The sequence below is a fragment of the Pelodiscus sinensis genome, chromosome 18, assembly GCF_052426305.1.
Source record: "Pelodiscus sinensis isolate ZL-2025 chromosome 18, ASM5242630v1, whole genome shotgun sequence".
In the NCBI taxonomy this organism is placed as follows: domain Eukaryota; kingdom Metazoa; phylum Chordata; order Testudines; family Trionychidae; genus Pelodiscus; species Pelodiscus sinensis.
The window spans coordinates 31,668,543-31,686,633 of record NC_143069.1 but is presented as its reverse complement, the minus strand read 5'-3'; the positions used below and the strand labels follow the sequence as shown (position 1 = coordinate 31,686,633).

Here is an 18,091-nt window from a genome sequence, read left to right as displayed (position 1 = left end):
GGGAAGAAAGGGGAAGAAGGGAGAGGGGAAACTCAGCAATCGGGGTGGGGGTCTCGCCGGGCCAACTGCTTCCCAGCACCGCGGGGGAGGGGGCCTTGGTGTCCCCGGAGGGATGGGGGAGAAAGTGCAGAGGTTGAGGTGGGGGGTGTGGAGGTTTAGGAGGAAGAGGTGTGAGGGGGTGCAGGAGTGGGAGGAGGAGCAGGAGCTGGGGGGGCATCAGGCATGGGACGGGCACAGGGCAGCACGCTCTGCACCAGGGCCTGCAGATGGTGACAGACAGCACGACCCTGGGCAAGCAGCTCCCGCTGGAACGCCCGGTCGTCCTGCACCCACTGCTCCATGATCCGGGTCTGGGCTCGCAGGGCCCCCAGGAACTGCTCTCTGTACCCCTGCCGTGGGGTGGTCCTGCTGAGGCCACAAGTGCCGGAGCAGGGGCAGGGGCAGAGACTTCTGGAAAGCCTGGCTCTGGCACACACTGTCTGGCCAGACTCTACCCCGTAAGGGCTCCGGGGCTGGGGGAGAGGAGAGGAGTTTTCCTGGTTTGGCCCAGAGTGGCCACGAGGGGGAACTGGGAAGGGCTGGAGGCCCCCTAATTCGGATTAAGTGTCTACACAGCACTTATTTCAAATTAGCTATTTCGAATTTGGCGTTACTCCTCATAGAATGAAGTTTACCAAATTCGAATTGAGCGCGCCGCTATTTTGAATTACATTTGAAATAGCGGTTTGCATGTATAGAGGCTATTAAAGTGAATTGGAAATAACTGTTATTTCGAATGAACTTTGTCGTGTAGACATACCCCCAAACATTCGTTAGAACTCCCCATCCACATGGGCCGCGCTTTACACACGTTCCCTTCCGAACCCTCCCATGCAAACGCAGGGTTCTCGGGGGACAAATACGAACTCTTGTCGTTGAGCTGATCCCTGGAAGTAATGCAGCCAAGGGCCTGCGCACTCTGGCACAGAGCAAAGAAGAGTATTTGTCTCCCTTTCTGAGTCAGTATTGTTATTAATAGACACTCGGGCTTTGGAGAACGCTTTTGAGTGGATCAAACCAGCCGATCGAGGGAAATCTGCACTAGATTCATCAGAATATCCTCTGATCTGTGTCCTGTGGGCAGGACGAGCGTTCCAGGTACCTGCATTTCCAAAGTTGGCTTTTAATCGGTCCGAAATAAAAAGAACTGTCCAGATTTCTCCTGCTGATCCCGTTGTGGGCAGGGGGCTGGACTCGATGACTCCTGAGGTCTCTTCCACCCCTGGGATTCCATGATCCTGGGTTGACGTCACCTCTGCTCCACGAGCCCCGAGAGCCGATGTGACGGGGGAGAAATATTCACTAAGCGCTTGGCTAGGGGTGCGACGGAGAGTGTATCCGACCCTCGCTCAGAAAGGCCAATGAACAGTCCCTGGAAAGGAGAGCTGGACTTAACTGAGGAGGACGCCCAGCCGGGGGAGGGTCTAGCAGGGGCTATAAACAGAGGACGTTGGCTACTGACAATTGGGCACGTTAATGCTCTTCCGATTGGACGTCCCATTCGATGAACGTTCCAAGCCAGGCTCCGTGTGAGTGTCCCCGTTCCAGGGTCCCTCTTCCACAGCGTTTTGAAATCATGTCCCTGTACATCAGGTATTGGCTAATAAATTCCGCCCCAGGCAGCGCACGTCCGAACAGGCGCCCGCGACCTCAATATCGGCGCACAAGGGAAACTCACTCAGCTCGCGGACGACAAAGCTGAGCGGGACACTGGTCTCAGCCCCCCGAGGGGCAGCAGCTTGTCCCCGGGAGAGTCTCTTCCCCGCACACCGGATCCAGGCTCCTGGGGGCGCAGAGAGATGGCGGGTTAGAGGGGCCCCTGTCGCCCTGGGCCCAGCCCCTGAAAGGAGCACGGGGCACAGACGGGGGGGTCACCTCACCTAGGCTGCTCCCCTCGGGCGGCTGCAATAGGCCTCGGCCAGGATCAGCCCCAGGGCGAGCAGGACCCCGGCGCCCAGTCCCAGGCGGGCGATGTTGCCGTGGGTGAAATCGGGACGCTCCAGAGGGGCTTCTGAGGAGGAAGGGGAGAGTCACTCGGTGCTGGGACGGGGAGATCGGCAAATGGCCCTGGGAACAGAGCCACCGAGTCCTGTCGGTCAGGTCTGGCCTGGCCCCTCTCTGGGGGTCTCCCAGCTGTCATGGCCCTGGGGTCTTCCAGGGGCCAGACTCCTGTTGTCCAGGAGTTCCTGGGTGGGTGACCTGTTTCTTGAGCCTTCCAATGACCCTACTGTATTCCCCACAAGCACCATTGCCCAGCCTGTCTACTTTGCTGGGAGCCCATCCCCAGGGCGTCATGGCTGCTGCCAGACACAGCCAGGGCCAGGAGCTGCAGGAGGCTGGGACGTCACCCGCTTCCCCCTCACCCCGTGGTGCCCAGGCCCAGCCAGAGGCAGCAGGACCTTTACAGGCATGGGAGAGCGGGGGAGGGGGCTTTCCACTGGCCATCACTATGTTCCAGGGTAAACCTATCACTGTGAATGGGCGGGTACAAGTCTCTCTGGCTTGGAAGGTCACTGGGCAGCCCCCTGCAGAGGGGACCCCTACTTCTGAGCCCTTCCCCCAGGCTCTCTGCACAGTCAGTCAGACAGACGGGATAAACTGGACCGTTATCTCCGGCTCCCCGTCCCCCACACCTCCACCCAGGGGGATATGCCCTGAGCTGTGCCCCATGTGGACGTCCCTCTGGGGCCCATTTCCAGCTTAGCACCCTAGCGTGGGGGGCACCCAGGCAGGGGTTGTGCTGGGGGAACCTCTGTTGGAACCTGACCAGCACCTCTCCAGTAAAATTCCCCCCTCCCCCTCCGGCATATGAAATGAGTCCTGGCAGGTCTCAGCCAACGGGGCGTTCGCTGGGGGGATCTGCCCCCGTCCCACCCAGCAGCTGTTCATGGCTCCCCCAGGGAGCAGATCAATGTTCAGCATGAATCTGTTTCTAGGGGCTCCAGGGGATTTCCTGCCCCCAGCCCCAGTACCTGGCTGGGTCTGGGCTGCTGTAGTTCCCAACAGAGTCGGGCCGGTTCCCTCTGCAGAAGTAGAACCATCGTCTGTGGGGAAATGGGGGGGTGGGGTGAGAAAGCTGGAGCCCTCATGTCTGTGGCTACTCCCCCAGAGACCTTCCCCCCCATCTGACACTGGCGGCTCCTCCCCGGGCTGAGCCGCTTCCCTGGGGAGAGGACGGGACCCGGGGATTCGTTCCGGCTCCTCCCCCGGGGATCTCAGGACGGGGAGGATCGGCCCAGCCAGACCCTCGGCCAGACACAGACCCTGCCTGGCGCCATGGAAACCGGAACCACAATCCCTAACGACTCGTGTAAATCGCCAGGAGCCCTGTCCTGGGCCAGCTGCCCCGCGTGCTCGGTGCTGTACGGACACAGGACACACGGACGGTCCCTGCCCACTGGGGGCCACTCCCCCCTGAGTCCCTGCGGGCCGGTCTGGGTGCGGTGTCCCTACTGCGGGGGAGGAGCCCCCGTCCCCACAGAGCTCAGGGGAGCTTGGCTGCCCCACGGGCTGGGTCCCACCCGGGCGCTAATTCCCCCAGCCCAGACTGGCTCTGAGCTCCCCAGGGGGGTCGGGAACCACACGGGATTCGGCATTTGGGGCCCAGGTCTCACGCAGACACGGTCTGAGTCCGTCTGTCCGTCCCTCCCCAGACGTGCTCCCGTCCGGCCACCGCCCTGCGCTCCCGGGGCCCCACATCCCCACTGCCCCTCGGCCGGGCGTCCCCAGGGTCTGTTCCCCCCCCCCCCCCGGACAGAAGAGCTGAGCCCGTCGGTTCTGTGCAGGGACCGGCCCCCTCCAAAGGCCCGAGTGGCCCCGAGGGCGTCTGAGCGGGAGCCCTGTGCCCGGGGGTGAATTGCTCCATTTCGCCCGCTCACCTGCTCCCTGCGGCGCCGTCGTGGGGGGATCCGGGTGCTGGGGCCCAGCCGGGTCGGTTCCCGAGTGTTGGGTGGGACGGGACCGAGCACCCGGCCCCGGGGGAGGGGCTGACACGGTGCCAGCGACTGGGCCGCTCGCCGCAGGACCCGGCGTTTGTTTCGGCTTCAGTGTCCAGCTGGGTGGGGGGTGAATTCAGCTCTGGCCCCCCCCCCCGGCTGGTCCCTGGGTGCAGGGCGGAGCCTTCCCTGCTACCATGCTCTGCACAGGGGTGCTGGGCGCTGAGAAGCCGCCGGTTCGGTAGCTGCCCCCGTCGTCCTGCCGGGCGCTGGGGGTGGGGAATTCAGCCGCGGAGCCAGCAGGGTCTTTGTGATTTGAACAGGGCCCATCCCCATCCTTGGAGAGGGCAACGTCCCGGCCTGGTGCTCAGTCCAGCACCGGATGGTGACGTTTCCCCCCCTACACACACCCCGGGACTGGCGGAGATGGAGGGTTTGGGGGGGGCCCCCTCTGGATGCACAAACAAACCGGCATTAAGTGGGGACGACACAAACCCCTCACCTACTACCATGATCTGCACGGGGTCGCTGAGCGCCGAGTAGGCAGCTGATCCCGTCCTGTTGCTATAGTGACAGGTGTAGTTTCCACCGTCTTCCCGCCTGGCGCTGGGGATGGTGAATTCAGCCTCAGAGCCGGCAGGGTCTTTGTAGTTCAGATAGTTCTCAGCCCCGTCCTTGTAGAGCAGGAACCTCATGACCAGCTGCTCAGTCCAGCACCGGATGGTGACGTGTCCCCCCATCGGGATCACCCCCCTGGGGCTGGCGGAGATGGAGGCTTTGGGGAGGGGCCCCTCTGGATGCACAAACAAACCGGCATTAACTGGGGGTGACACAAACCACGGCTGTTTCTCAGGTATCATGGCTCTAGGGTGTTCCCAGGGCTGGACTTCTCAGGGCAGGCAGTGTCCTGCTGCTCTGGGGTGCCTGATGGGTGACCTGTCCCCGGAGCCCCCCAGCAACCCCTCTGTGCTCCCCACAGGCACCTCTGCCCGGCCTGTCTACTCTGCTGGGGGCCCATCCCCGGGGCGTCACAGCTGCTGCCAGACACAGCCAGGCCGTGCAGGACTCTGGGACGTCACCTGCTTCCACCCCAGCCCGCGGTGCCCAATTCAAACCAGAGGCAGCAGAACCTCAATGGGGGGTGAGAGAATCTTTCCACTGGCCATCAATCACTAGGTTCCAGAGTGAACGTGTCACTATTAATGGCAGCTTCAAGTGTTAACTCCATGTCTCTCTGGGTTGGAAGGTCACAGGATCAACGCCCTGCTGTGCAACCCCTTGCGGAGGGGATCCCTGCTTCTGAGCCCTTCCCCCAGGCTCTCTGCAGAGTGAGGGAGACAGACGGGATACACGGGACCCTTCTCCCTGGATCTCCATCCCCCGCCCCCTTATCTCAGGGGGATACACTCTGAGCTGTGCCCCATGCGGGGGGCTCTCTGACTCCAAGAGTCGGGCCAGTTCCCCTTGCACGAGTGGAACCAGCGTCTGTGGGGGAATGGAGATTGGACAGGGGGAGGGGGAGAAACCTGGAGCCCTCGTGTCTGTGGCTACTCGCCCAGAGACCCCCCCATCTGACGCTGGCAGCTCCTCCCCCGGCTGAGCCGCTTCCCTGGGGAGAGGACGGGACCCGGGGATTCGTTCCGGCTCCTCCCCCCGGGATCTCAGGACGGGGAGGATCGGCCCAGCCAGACCCTCGGCCAGACACAGACCCTGCCTGGCGCCATGGAAACCGGAACCACAATCCCTAATGACTCGTGTCAATCGCCAGGAGCCCTGTCCTGGGCCAGCTGCCCCACGTGCTCGGTGCTGTACGGACACAGGACACACGGACGGTCCCTGCCCACTGGGGGCCACTCCCCCCTGAGTCCCTGCGGGCCGGTCTGGGCGCGGTGTCCCTACTGCGGGGGAGGAGCCCCCCGTCCCCACAGAGCTCAGGGGAGCTTGGCTGCCCCACGGGCTGGGTCCCACCCGGGCGCTAATTCCCCCAGCCCAGCCCGCCTGTTCGGTAGCTGCCCCCGTCGTCCCGTTAAGTGGGGGCGACACACATCTCAGCCGCCTGCTTCCCCCTCTGCCTGTCTGCAGCCCAGCAGGTTCCCCCTCGGCCAGCCTTGGGTGCAGACCCGACCCCGCGGCCACAGCCGGGCTGAGACCAAGGAGGAGAAAGGAGATTTCCAGCTCCTGACTCCTGCAGCTCCCCAGGGTCACTCCAGCCCTGCCCCCGCGGGAGCCAGGGGCAAATTGGGATCTACCCTGCGGGTTCCTGCCCCTCTTTTGGGCCTGTTGAACAAGCGCTAGGGCGCTGGGGGGCTGACTCGGTGTTTCCTGGGGGCAGGTGCTTGGGTGCAGGTGAATCCCCCCCTGCGGTGCCCATCCCTGTACTGAGCCAGGGAGGGTCTCAGCCTCTGGCTGTGGGAGGGAGCCCAGGTCCCTCGTCTTGCCTGGGGAAACTCTCCTAGGTGCCCCGTGCCCCAAAGATACTCACGTCCCTGCGCCCTGCTCTGCCCGGCCAGCCAGCAGCCTGGAAAGAGACGGGTCGTTAGGGGCCAGATCCCGGAGCAAGTGGATCCCACAGATCTCAGCTCCCCTTTCCCCCATGGGCACACGCCCTGGTCTCAGATCCACCCGGCACATGGGCCCACGCTCTGGCTGTCCCTGATACTCACCGAGGAAGAGGACGGTGAGAGCAGACGCCATGACGGGGCGGTGAGGGGCCTCTCTGCACTGCCACCCACACCCGGTGCCCAGCTGCACCCAGCCCCGAATACGGAGCTCAGCTGGTGGCTGCAGTGACAGGAAGATGACGATGTCTCGTCTCTTCCTGTGTCCTTCGTGCCTTGACCATAATCTGCAGGTGACATCTCAGGCGGTCGCAGTAAGCAGAAGTCTCTGCATAACCCAGGAAACCTTGGTGCTCTCAGCTTGGCCAGGCCTCCTGCAGCTCCAGCTTCTGTCTGTTTCTGTAGGGGAGGAGGCCACGACACCCTCCAACACACCCTGACAGCATGAGGAAGGTGCCCCAGGCTGGGAGCCAGGAGACCTCAGGCCGTGTGCTTCCATCTTCCACGAATCACGGGCTCCATGCAGACGTCCCTCCCTCCCCGCAGCTTTTCTTAGCATCTGGGTTCAAGTGTCCAGTGACCCTTCTAGGCAAAATTAATGGGTGATCGTGCAAATTAATGGGTGATCGTGCATTGAACAAGGGGCAGAGTTAAGGGTGTTTGGGAATCAGTCACTGTGGCATTTCCTGGTTCTGGAGGATTTCACTCTGCTGCCTTCCCTCCCAGCCTGAAAAGCTGCCCACGTGCAACATGAACTCTAGCACCGTGTGAGGAGCAAGCACGATGGGGAACACGTGAGTCTTCATCCCCTTGTGCCATAGCTGAGCAGGGATGGCGGCTTTAAATGGATGTTCACATTAGTAAATTAGGATTTGAAGGGTGATGTAATTGATACATGTATTTACATAGTAACTAAGGTTAAAAGTTGTACCTGTGGTTAACAGGTTGTTCACTTGATCCAGGGCTTTGGGGGTCAGAGGCAGGATGAATATCTGCAATAAAGGACCCATCCACCTCTTGGTCCTCTCTTGTTTTCTAACACAAACCTATTTGGTGTGTACTTAGATAAAATTAACACACGATCATGCAGTTAAAGGAGGGTATCTTAATGCATGTGAATGAGGGGCAGAGTTAAGGGTGTTTTTGGAAACAGTACAGTGGTATTTCCTGGTGCTGGAGGATTCACTCTGCTGCCTTCCTTCCCAGTCTGCAAAGTTGCCCACGTGCAACACGAGCCCTGGCACCGTGCGAGGAGTGGGCACGATGGGGAACGCCTGGGTCTGCGGCCCCTCGCGCCACAGCTGAGCGGGGATGGCAGCTTCACACTGTAACGCCTGGTTCTAAGGGTCTTTTCTGAGGGTGTGAACTGAGCAGACCAGGTCCAGAGGAAAATCAGAGGCAGAGAAATTCCATCCCAGGCCCCCAACGGGTCACCAGCTGGGAGAGACCCAGGGACCTGCCCAGCCCCCGCAGAGACCCTGCCCCCGGCTGAGGGAGACGCTGCCCGTGGGCGTGTGGCCGGGCTCAGGTACCAGCTGGGAACCGAGCCCCGTCTGCGGGCAGGCCCAGGTCGGTCTTGCTGCCACTGGCGGGCGCCGCACGCAGCTCCCGAGCCGGGGTGTCCTGCGCACGGACCAACGTGTCCTCGGCGGGAGCCGGTGGCAAAGCAAACGGCCCGTTGTGCCCGGCGCCCGGCAGGGCTGATGTGATTGGGACAGGCCATTGGCCGTGAACAGACGGGGTGTCCCGAGCGATACGGGGCCGTCGGCAGCACGGCTTCACCCCCAGCCCTGGTCGGATTCTAGCCCCCCGGCCGCTCCTCCCATGTGTCCCCCATCCCATGTCCCCTCACACCCAGCCTTTGTCGGATTCTGGTTCCCCAGCCCCTCCTGCCTTGTGTCCCCTCACGCCCCAGCCCCTCCTTCTGCCCCATCCCACGTCCCCTCATATCCTCAGTGCCTCCAACCTTCGAAGGAGCATCCTGTCTCCCTTCACACCTATATTCCCCATCCCAGCCCTTCTGCCCCAGCCCCACCCTGACACCCTCAACCTCCCTCCCTCAAATCCCCCCCAGCCAGCCATGGGGGGCCCTTCAGAGCCAGCAGTGAAACCGCTCTGCGCCCTGGTTGTTCACAGAGGTGCAATCCACAGGGGGCCCAGACGTCCCGTTTCAAAGGGACAGCCCCGTCTGTGAGCTCTCCTGCCAGGGTCCCCTCTTTTAAAAGAGATGGGTCAATTGTCCCTTCTCTGCTCCCTCCCCTCCCATCCGTTCTGGGGGTTCCTGCTGCCGGCCGGATCCTTGCTCACAGCCCCTCACTCCAGCCGGGATGGGGCGCCTCCATCCACCCGCCTCCTCTCTAGTGGGTTAACTGGTCAGCCCCGGCATTGAACCCGCTCCCCCATTCAAGGGGATTTTACATCCCTCCTACCAACAACGTGTTTTATCAGGGAAAAGCGGCCCCTGGCCTGAGGCCCCGGGAGCCCCCGGCGTTCGCCCGCCTGGCTGGGCCAAGCTGCCTGCCGGCGGGAGGCGAGGGGTTCATCTGAGGGATGCCCCCCAAATCAAACAGCCTGGTGCCCCTCCTGGCAGGGTGCACGTCTCAACGTGCCGACGCCTCTCACCCTGCCGCCCCCCGGAGACATTTCCCGCTGCGGGCAGAGATGGGCCTAACCAAGGTCTGGCCGAGAAAAAGGGGAAGGAAGCGACCGTCTGTCTCCGGACACAGGAGAGTGTGTGAAACGGTTGGAACAACAAACCCGGGGGAAGCCGAGGGCGCCGGCTGCAAGGGGCAGCAAAGCTACCGGCCGACTCGCGCACTTCACCAGCCTGGCTCGCGCACCAGAGTAATTTGTGTTGTGTGGGGCAGACAATGGAAATGGCCTGACGTCAGGGGGTGCAGGCTGGCCCGGAGGGAGAGGGCAACCGCAGCCCCTCTCTCCCCACAGCCGCTTGGGGCCAGGTGAGAAGCCGCTGCAGCTCCAGTGGGCACAGCTGGGGGAGGGGACCATGTCTCCTCACGTGGGGCAGGTCCAGGTTCATTTGCCCCCTGTGGCTCCCAGCCAGAGTGAGGAATGCAGGAAACTGGGCACTTTCCCCTCGCACCCTGGCAAAGGAGAACAGCCGGCGATGTCCCTGTATGAATGGGGGGGGGTGCAGCCCCCCACCCACTCCCCAAAGGGAGCCTGGGGGATGGGAGGTTCAGAAGCCCTAGGCACCCCCCACAAGGGCTAGAAGCCCTTCCTCTCCGTGTTTTGCGCACTGAGGAGGACTCATTTCTAACACCCCAAGTTCAGGTCATGGACTTCTGGTCCCCCACTTCTCCCGTATCCCTGGGGTTCCCCAACACAGCCCTTAAATTCTATCCAGCAGCCAGTGGGTTTCAGTTAAACCCTCTTTCTCTCTCATAACTCCTTCCCCCCCTCCTCCGCCTCTCCCCGCTCCCGGGATTTATTAGTCCAGGTTCTCATGCGGCTGCCGGGACATCTCCCTCGCCTTGCGCCACTGAACCCACAGCGGGGGGGCAACAGGGGCCCCCGCTATCCCACCCGTTCCCAGCTGGGGAGGGAAGCGAGGCCCCAGCCAGCAGCCCGTACCAAGAATCCAAGTGTGTTGCTGGCACTGCTGGGGCAGCGAGTGCAGCTGGCGGGGCAGGGGAGCTGGGTTCGCCAGGAGAGTCGGGGTTCAGACAAGGGCAGAGTTGGGGGTGGCAAGTGCAGATGCTTTGGCTCGTCTTTACGGTTATACGGGTTCTAACCTTCATTGTAAAGTTCGTGCCGGGACTGTGATCTCCCCCATCACTGCCAGCCCCACTGGGATCCCCCCAACATTCTAGGTGCCCCCCGTTGAGCCTACCACCGCTGCACAATAGCGTAGCGATTCTTAAAGACCAGGGACTGAACTATGCGCCGCTAATGGTCAGGTAGCACTTTACAGACTAATGAAAGATACAGATGGTATCCTGAGCTTTCGTGGGCACAGCCCCCTTCTTCAGATGACCGGAGTTTTGAGTTTAGGTTGTGCAGACCCAAAATAAACAGGAGAGAAGGGAGAGGGGGGAAGGGAAAAAAAGGAGGGGGCCGGGAAGCAAAGAGCAGAGGGTTGAAAATATCAAAGGGTAAAACAAGTGGGCAGAACTGACAATCTATAAGCACCTGAATATTGGACAGTTAAAAAGAAGCAGATAAGGATCAAAGGGCAGCAATAGATAGGAGGGATACTAACGCAAGAATCTACACAGACAAAGAGCTGTTTGCACCTTCATTTCATGTTAGGTTGATAATGTCCCAGCCGTCCCTAATCGCGGTTGAGGCCATCAGCGTGAGAATTGAACTTGTGGATGAATTGTAATTCCAACACCTCTCTGTGTATTTGCCTTGTAGAATTGGTTTGTGATAAGACAGACACCTGGAGATCTTGTCTGGCTGCTTTAGTGTCTGGGAACTGAGAGGAGCCTCGCTCGGCCTCCTAGATCATTCAAACACCCACTTTGCCTCTGGCTTCTGTCACTATCTTTGTGACTCAGGGAGACCTTCCCGGGGAAGAATGGAGACGCCAGAGCCCGGGAATAACTATGGGACAAACATCAATGGAGGGTTTTCTGATCTCATTTATTTAGTTCAAGCATCTCCACAGGTGAGGAGGGTTTGAAATAATTGTGCTACCGGCCTTCCCAACCCAACACAGCCTTGTTCAGCCCCAGGCTTTGCACCGAGGAACTAGCGATCGGACAGCAGCTGTCCGCAGCTCAGGGCCACCTGCGAAATGCATAGAGACGTCACTCGGTATCCATTGTAAAGAGAAGAGGACCACGAACATTCTTGCCCTCTGTTATGAGACATAACATGAAGCCAAGACCATCCTGCGTCACTCTCTTTAGTTCAATCATTTCCTTAAACCATTGATTTCAAATAGCTTTAGGAACCAGAGTCAAAGTCCCATGAAGTTAATGGAAAGATTCTCGTTACCTTCAAGGAGTTTCAGAATGGGCCTTAAGTGCCCTTTGTTTTCCTGTCTGCTTGCTTCTTGCTTCTTCCTTCTTTCTTTCTTTCTTAATTTAAAACTACAAGGGTATGTCTACACTATAGCGCTATTTCGAATTAACTTATTTCGAATTAGTTAATTCAAGATAAGCTAATTCAAAATAACGCAGCTATCCACAAAAACTAAATTGAAATAGTATTTTTCTAATTTGAAATAGCTCGTCCGCATTGAGTGGACCCTGAATCGAAGGTAAGGCTGGCCGGAAGCAGTGCCGGCAGGACATCAGGGTCAGACTTAGTGTGTGTGGCTGCTGCCTCAGGCTAGCCGAGTTCTGTGCTTAAAGGGACCCGACCCCCTCATCCCGGACAGATGGTTCTCAGGTTTCTCTGCTTGCTGGTCTACCTCGCTGAGGAACAGCAAAGCATTTGTGTCTCGGCGTGCTCTGCTTGCCCTCGCTGGGGACACCACGGCACTCTGCACCATGGAACCAGACCTGCCCCTGGGGACTCTGCTGCGTCTTGTGAATAAGTTGCCAGCAGCCTGGCTGCACTGTCTGCAGGCTGCCATCCGGGAGGACCATCGAGGAGCTGTCAGGATCCAGGGGGCCCTGCGGGAGAACTTCCACCCTGAGGAGCGGTAACAGTCTGCCTGGTCTGCCCCACTGGGGCCTTGTGCCCCATTCCGCCCTCTCGTCCTTCCACTAACCCCTCCATAGCCCCCCCCCCCCTTCCTGATTCAAATAAAACTCACTTTTGTCTCAAAAATACAAACTCTGTTTATTTAACAAAACTGGGGGGGATGAAACTCTGGGGAGATTGGGAAGGGTGGCAGGAGAGGGGAGGAGAAAGAGTGGGAGAGGGGAGGGGGAAAACTTGGAGGAGGGAGCTGGAAGGGGGAAGAAAGGGGAAGAAGGGAGAGGGGAAACTCAGCAATCGGGGTGGGGGTCTCGCCGGGCCAACTGCTTCCCAGCACCGCGGGGGAGGGGGCCTTGGTGTCCCCGGAGGGATGGGGGAGAAAGTGCAGAGGTTGAGGTGGGGGGTGTGGAGGTTTAGGAGGAAGAGGTGGGAGCGGGTGCAGGAGTGGGAGGAGGAGCAGGAGCTGGGGGGGCATCAGGCATGGGACAGGCACAGGGCAGCACGCTCTGCACCAGGGCCTGCAGATGGTGACAGACAGCACGACCCTGGGCAAGCAGCTCCCGCTGGAACGCCCGGTCGTCCTGCACCCACTGCTCCATGATCCGGGTCTGGGCTCGCAGGGCTCCCAGGAACTGCTCTCTGTACCCCTGCCGTGGGGTGGTCCTGCTGAGGCCACAAGTGCCGGAGCAGGGGCAGGGGCAGAGACTTCTGGAAAGCCTGGCTCTGGCACATGCTGTCTGGCCAGACTCTACCCTGTAAGGGCTCCGGGGCTGGGGGAGAGGAGAGGAGTTTTCCTGGTTTGGCCCAGAGTGGCCACGAGGGGGAACTGGGAAGGGCTGGAGGCCCCCTAATTCAAATTAAGCGTCTACACAGCACTTATTTCAAATTAACTATTTCGAATTTGGCGTTACTCCTCATAGAATGAAGTTTACCAAATTCGAATTGAGCGCGCCGCTATTTTGAATTACATTTGAAATAGCGGTTTGCATGTATAGAGGCTATTAAAGTGAATTGGAAATAACGGTTATTTCGAATGAACTTTGTCGTGTAGACATACCCCCAAACATTCGTTAGAACTCCCCGTCCACATGGGCCGCGCTTTACACACGTTCCCTTCAGAACCCTCCCGTGCAAACGCAGGGTTCTCGGGGGACAAATACGAACTCTTGTCGTTGAGCTGATCCCTGGAAATAATGCAGCCAAGGGCCTGCGCGCTCTGGCACAGAGCAAAGAAGAGTATTTGTCTCCCTTTCTGAGTCAGTATTGTTATTAATAGACACTCGGGCTTTGGAGAACGCTTTTGAGTGGATCAAACCAGCCGATCGAGGGAAATCTGCACTAGATTCATCAGAATTTCCTCTGATCTGTGTCCTGTGGGCAGGACGAGCGTTCCAGGTACCTGCATTTCCAAAGTTGGCTTTTAATCGGTCCGAAATAAAAAGAACTGTCCAGATTTCTCCTGCTGATCCCGTTGTGGGCCGGGGGCTGGACTCGATGACTCCTGAGGTCTCTTCCACCCCTCGGATTCCATGATCCTGGGTTGACATCACCTCTGCTCCACAATGAAATGGAGCCCCGAGAGCCGATGTGACGGGGGAGAAATATTCACTAAGCGCTTGGCTAGGAGAGTGTATCCGACCCTCGCTCAGAAAGGCCAATGAACAGTCCCCGGAAAGGAGAGCTGGACTTAACTGAGGAGGACGCCGAGCCAGGGGAGGGTCTAGCAGGGGCTATAAACAGAGGACATTGGCTACTGAAAATTGGGCACGTTAATGCTCTTCCGATTGGACGTCCCATTCAATGAACGTTCCAAGGCAGGCTCCGTGTGCGTGTCCCCGTTCCAGGGTCCCTCTTCCACAGCGTTTTGAAATCATGTCCCTGTACATCAGGTATAGGCTAATAAATTGCGCCCCAGGCAGTGCACGTCCGAACAGGCGCCCGCGACCTCAATATCGGCGCACAAGGGAAACTCACTCAGCTCGCGGACGACAAAGCTGAGCGGGACACTGGTCTCAGCCCCCCGAGGGGCAGCAGCTCGTCCCCGGGAGAGTCTCTTCCCCGCACGCCGGATCCAGGCTCCTGGGGGCGCAGAGAGATGGCGGGTTAGAGGGGCCCCTGTCGCCCTGGGCCCAGCCCCTGAAAGGAGCACGGGGCACAAACGGGGGGGGTCACCTCACCTAGGCTGCTCCCCTCGGGCGGCTGCAATAGGCCTCGGCCAGGATCAGCCCCAGGGCGAGCAGGACCCCGGCGCCCAGTCCCAGGCGGGCGATGTTGCCGTGGGTGAAATTGGGACGCTCCAGAGGGGCTTCTGAGGAGGAAGGGGAGAGTCACTCGGTGCTGGGACGGGGAGATCGGCAAATGGCCCTGGGAACAGAGCCACCGAGTCCTGTCGGTCAGGTCTGGCCTGGCCCCTCTCTGGGGGTCTCCCAGCTGTCATGGCCCTGGGGTCCTCCAGGGGCCAGACTCCTGTTGTCCAGGAGTTCCTGGGTGGGCGACCTGTTCCTTGAGCCTTCCAATGACCCTACTGTATTCCCCACAAGCACCATTGCCCAGCCTGTCTACTTTGCTGGGAGCCCATCCCCAGGGCGTCATGGCTGCTGCCAGACACAGCCAGGGCCAGAAGCTGCAGGAGGATGGGACGTCACCCGCTTCCCCCTCACCCCGTGGTGCCCAGGCCCAGCCAGAGGCAGCAGGACCTTTACAGGCATGGGAGGGCGGGGGAGGAGGCTTTCCACTGGCCATCACTATGTTCCAGAGTAAACCTATCACTTTGAATGGGCAGGTACAAGTCTCTCTGGCTTGGAAGGTCACTGGGCAGCCCCCTGCAGAGGGGACCCCATCTTATGAGCCCTTCCCCCCAGGCTCTCTGCAGAGTCAGTCAGACAGACGGGATACACGGGACCGTTATCTCCGGCTCCCCGTCCCCCACACCTCCTCCCAGGGGGACATGCCCTGAGCTGTGCCCCATGCAGGCGTCCCTCTGGGGCCCATTTCCAGCTCAGCACCCTAGTCTGGGGGGCACCCAGGCAGGGGCTGTGCTGGGGGAACCTCTGTTGGAACCTGACCAGCACCTCTCCAGTAACATCCCCCCCACTCTGGCATATGAAATGAGTCCTGGCAGGTCTCAGCCGACGGGGCGTTCGCTGGGGGGATCTGCCCCCGTCCCACCCAGCAGCTGTTCATGGCTCCCCCAGGGAGCAGATCAATGTTCAGCATGAATCTGTTTCTAGGGGCTCCAGGGGATTTCCTGCCCCCAGCCCCGGTACCTGGCTGGGTCTGGGTCGCTGTAGTTCCCAGCAGAGTCGGGCCGTTTCCCCGTGCAGGACTAGAACCAGCATCTGTCGCGGAGGGGGAAAGGGCTGAGAGAGTTTCCAGCAGAGTCGGGGCGGTTCCCTCTGCAGGAGCAGAACCAGCATCTGCAGGGGAATGGGGGGGTGGGGTGAGAAAGCTGGAGCCCTCGTGTCTGTGGCTACTCCCCCAGAGACCCCCCCCCCCACCCATCTGACACTGGCGGCTCCTCCCCGGGCTGAGCCGCTTCCCTGGGGAGAGGACGGGACCCGGGGATTCGTTCCGGCTCCTCCCCCGGGATCTCAGGACGGGGAGGATCGGCCCAGCCAGACCCTCGGCCAGACACAGACCCTGCCTGGCGCCATGGAAACCGGAACCACAATCCCTAACGACTCGTGTCAGTCGCCAGGAGCCCTGTCCTGGGCCAGCTGCCCCGCGTGCTCGGTGCTGTACGGACACAGGGCACACGGATGGTCCCTGCCCAGCCGGGGGCCACTCCCCCCTGAGTCCCTGGGGGCCGGTCTGGGCGCGGTGTCCCTACTGCGGGGGAGGAGCCCCCCGTCCCCACAGAGCTCAGGGGAGCTTGGCTGCCCCACGGGCTGGGTCCCACCCGGGCGCTAATTCCCCCAGCCCAGACTGGCTCTGAGCTCCCCAGGGGGGTCGGGAACCACACGGGATTCGGCATTTGGGGCCCAGGTCTCACGCGGACACGGTCTGAGTCCGTCTGTCCGTCCCTCCCCAGACGTGCTCCCGTCCGGCCACCGCCCTGCGCTCCCGGGGCCCCACATCCCCACTGCCCCACGGCCAGGCGTCCCCAGGGTCTGTCCGTCCCCCCGACAGAAGAGCTGAGCCCGTCGGTTCTGTGCAGGGACCGGCCCCCCCCAAAGGCCCGAATGGCCCCGAGGGCGTCTGAGCGGGAGCCCTGTGCCCGGGGGTGAATTGCTCCATTTCGCCCGCTCACCTGCTCCCTGCGGTGCCGTCGTGGGGGGATCCGGCTGCTGGGGCCCAGCCAGGTCGGTTCCCGAGTGTTGGGTGGGGGGGGGACCGAGCACCCGGCCCCAGGGGAGGGGCTGACACGGTGCCAGCGACTGGGCCGCTCGCCCCAGGACCCGGCGTTTGTTTCGGCTTCGGTGTCCAGCTGGGTGGGGGGTTAATTCAGCTCTGCCCCCCCCCCCTCCGGCTGGTCCCTGGGTGCAGGGCGGAGCCTTCCCTGCTCCCATGCTCTGCACTGGGGCGCTGGGCGCCAAGAAGCCGCCTGTTCAGTAGCTGCCCCCGTCGTCCTGCCGGGCGCTGGGGGTGGGGGATTCAGCCGCGGAGCCAGCAGGGTCTTTGTGATTTGTACAGGGCCCATCCCCATCCTTGGAGAGGGCAACATCCCGGCCTGGTGCTCAGCCCAGCACCGGATGGTGACGTCTCCCCCCTGCAGTCTGTCCCTGAATCACCCCCCCGGGGCTGGCGGAGATGGAGGGTTTGGGGGGGGGCCCTCTGGATGCACAAACAAACCGGCATTAAATGGGGATGACACAAACCCCTCACCTAGTACCATGATCTGCACGGGGTCGCTGGGCGCCGAGTAGGGAGCTGCTCCTGCCCTGTTGCTATAGCGACAGGTGTAGTTTCCACCAAGTTCCCAGCTGATGATGAAGATCCTGAATTCAGCCTCTGAGCCGGCAGAGTCTCTGTAGTTCAGATAGTTCTCAGCCCCGTCCTTGTAGAGCAGGAACCTCACGCCCGGCTGCTCAGTCCAGCACCGGATGGTGACGTTTCCCCCCACGGGGATCACCCCCCCGGGGCTGGCGGAGATGGAGGGTTTGGGGAGGGGCCCCTCTGGATGCACAAACAAACCGGCATTAACTGGGGACGACACAAACCACGGCTGTGTCTCAGGTATCATGGCTCTGGGGTGTTCCCGGGGCTGGACTTCTCAGGGCAGGCAGTGTCCTGCTGCTCTGGGGTGCCTGATGGGTGACCTGTCCCCGGAGCCCCCCAGCAACCCCTCTGTGCTCCCCACAGGCACCTCTGCCCAGCCTGTCTACTCGGCTGAGGGCCATCCCTGCGGTGTCACAGCTGTTGCCAGGCACAGCCAGGCCGTGCAAGACTCTGGGATGTCACCTGCTTCCCCCCCACCCCGCGGTGCCCAATCCAAACCAGAGGCAGCAGAACCTCAATGGGGGCTGAGAGAATCTTTCCACTGGCCATCAATCACTAGGTTCCAGAGTGAACGTGTCACTGTTAATGGCAGGTTCAAGTGTTAACTCCATGTCTCTCTGGGTTGGAAGGTCACAGGATCAACGCCCTGCTGTGCAGCCCCTTGCGGAGGGGATCCCTGCTTCTGAGCCCTTCGCCCAGGCTCTCTGCAGAGTGAGGGAGACAGACGGGATACACGGGAATCTTCTCCCTGGATCTCCATCCCCCGCCCGCTTATCTCAGGGGGATACACTCTGAGCTGTACCCCATGCTGGGGGCTCTCTGACTCCAACAGAATCGGGCCGGTTCCCCTTGCAGGAGTGGAACCGGCATCTGTGGGGGAAGTCAGGGGGTGGGGGTGAGGAAGCTGGAGCCCTCGTGTCTGTGGCTACTTACCCAGAGACCCCTCCCCCCCCCCCCATCTGACACTGGCGGCTCCTCCCCGGGCTGAGCCGCTTCGCTGGGGGG

The 18,091-nt window shown here is 61.0% G+C and overlaps 1 protein-coding gene across 1 annotated transcript; it reads right to left on the bottom strand.

Annotated features, from left to right (window-relative positions):
- Positions 1 to 1,919: 1,919 nt before the first annotated feature.
- On the bottom strand, positions 1,920 to 17,409 carry LOC149523372 (T-cell-interacting, activating receptor on myeloid cells protein 1-like). Its single transcript, XM_089770444.1, has 3 exons — positions 16,919 to 17,409; positions 4,477 to 4,767; positions 1,920 to 2,050 (listed from the first exon to the last, which is right to left on the bottom strand). The coding sequence occupies exons 1-3, from the start codon at positions 17,328 to 17,330 to the stop codon at positions 1,920 to 1,922; spliced, it is 834 nt and encodes a 277-aa protein (XP_089626570.1). The 5' UTR covers positions 17,331 to 17,409.
- Between the last annotated feature and the right edge of the window lie 682 nt (positions 17,410 to 18,091).

Bases quoted from the DNA above. Each gene is read 5' to 3' on its own strand.
- LOC149523372 (XM_089770444.1), bottom strand. From the start codon at position 17,330: ATGATACCTGAGACACAGCCGTGGTTTGTGTCGTCCCCAGTTAATGCC. The intron at 4,768-16,918 runs GCCCCCCCCCAA...TTGTGCATCCAG, and splicing joins TTTGTTTGTGCATCCAGAGG to AGGGGCCCCTCCCCAAAGCC. The intron at 2,051-4,476 runs GTGAGGGGTTTG...CTTCCTCCTCAG, and splicing joins CGTGCAGATCATGGTAGTAG to AAGCCCCTCTGGAGCGTCCC.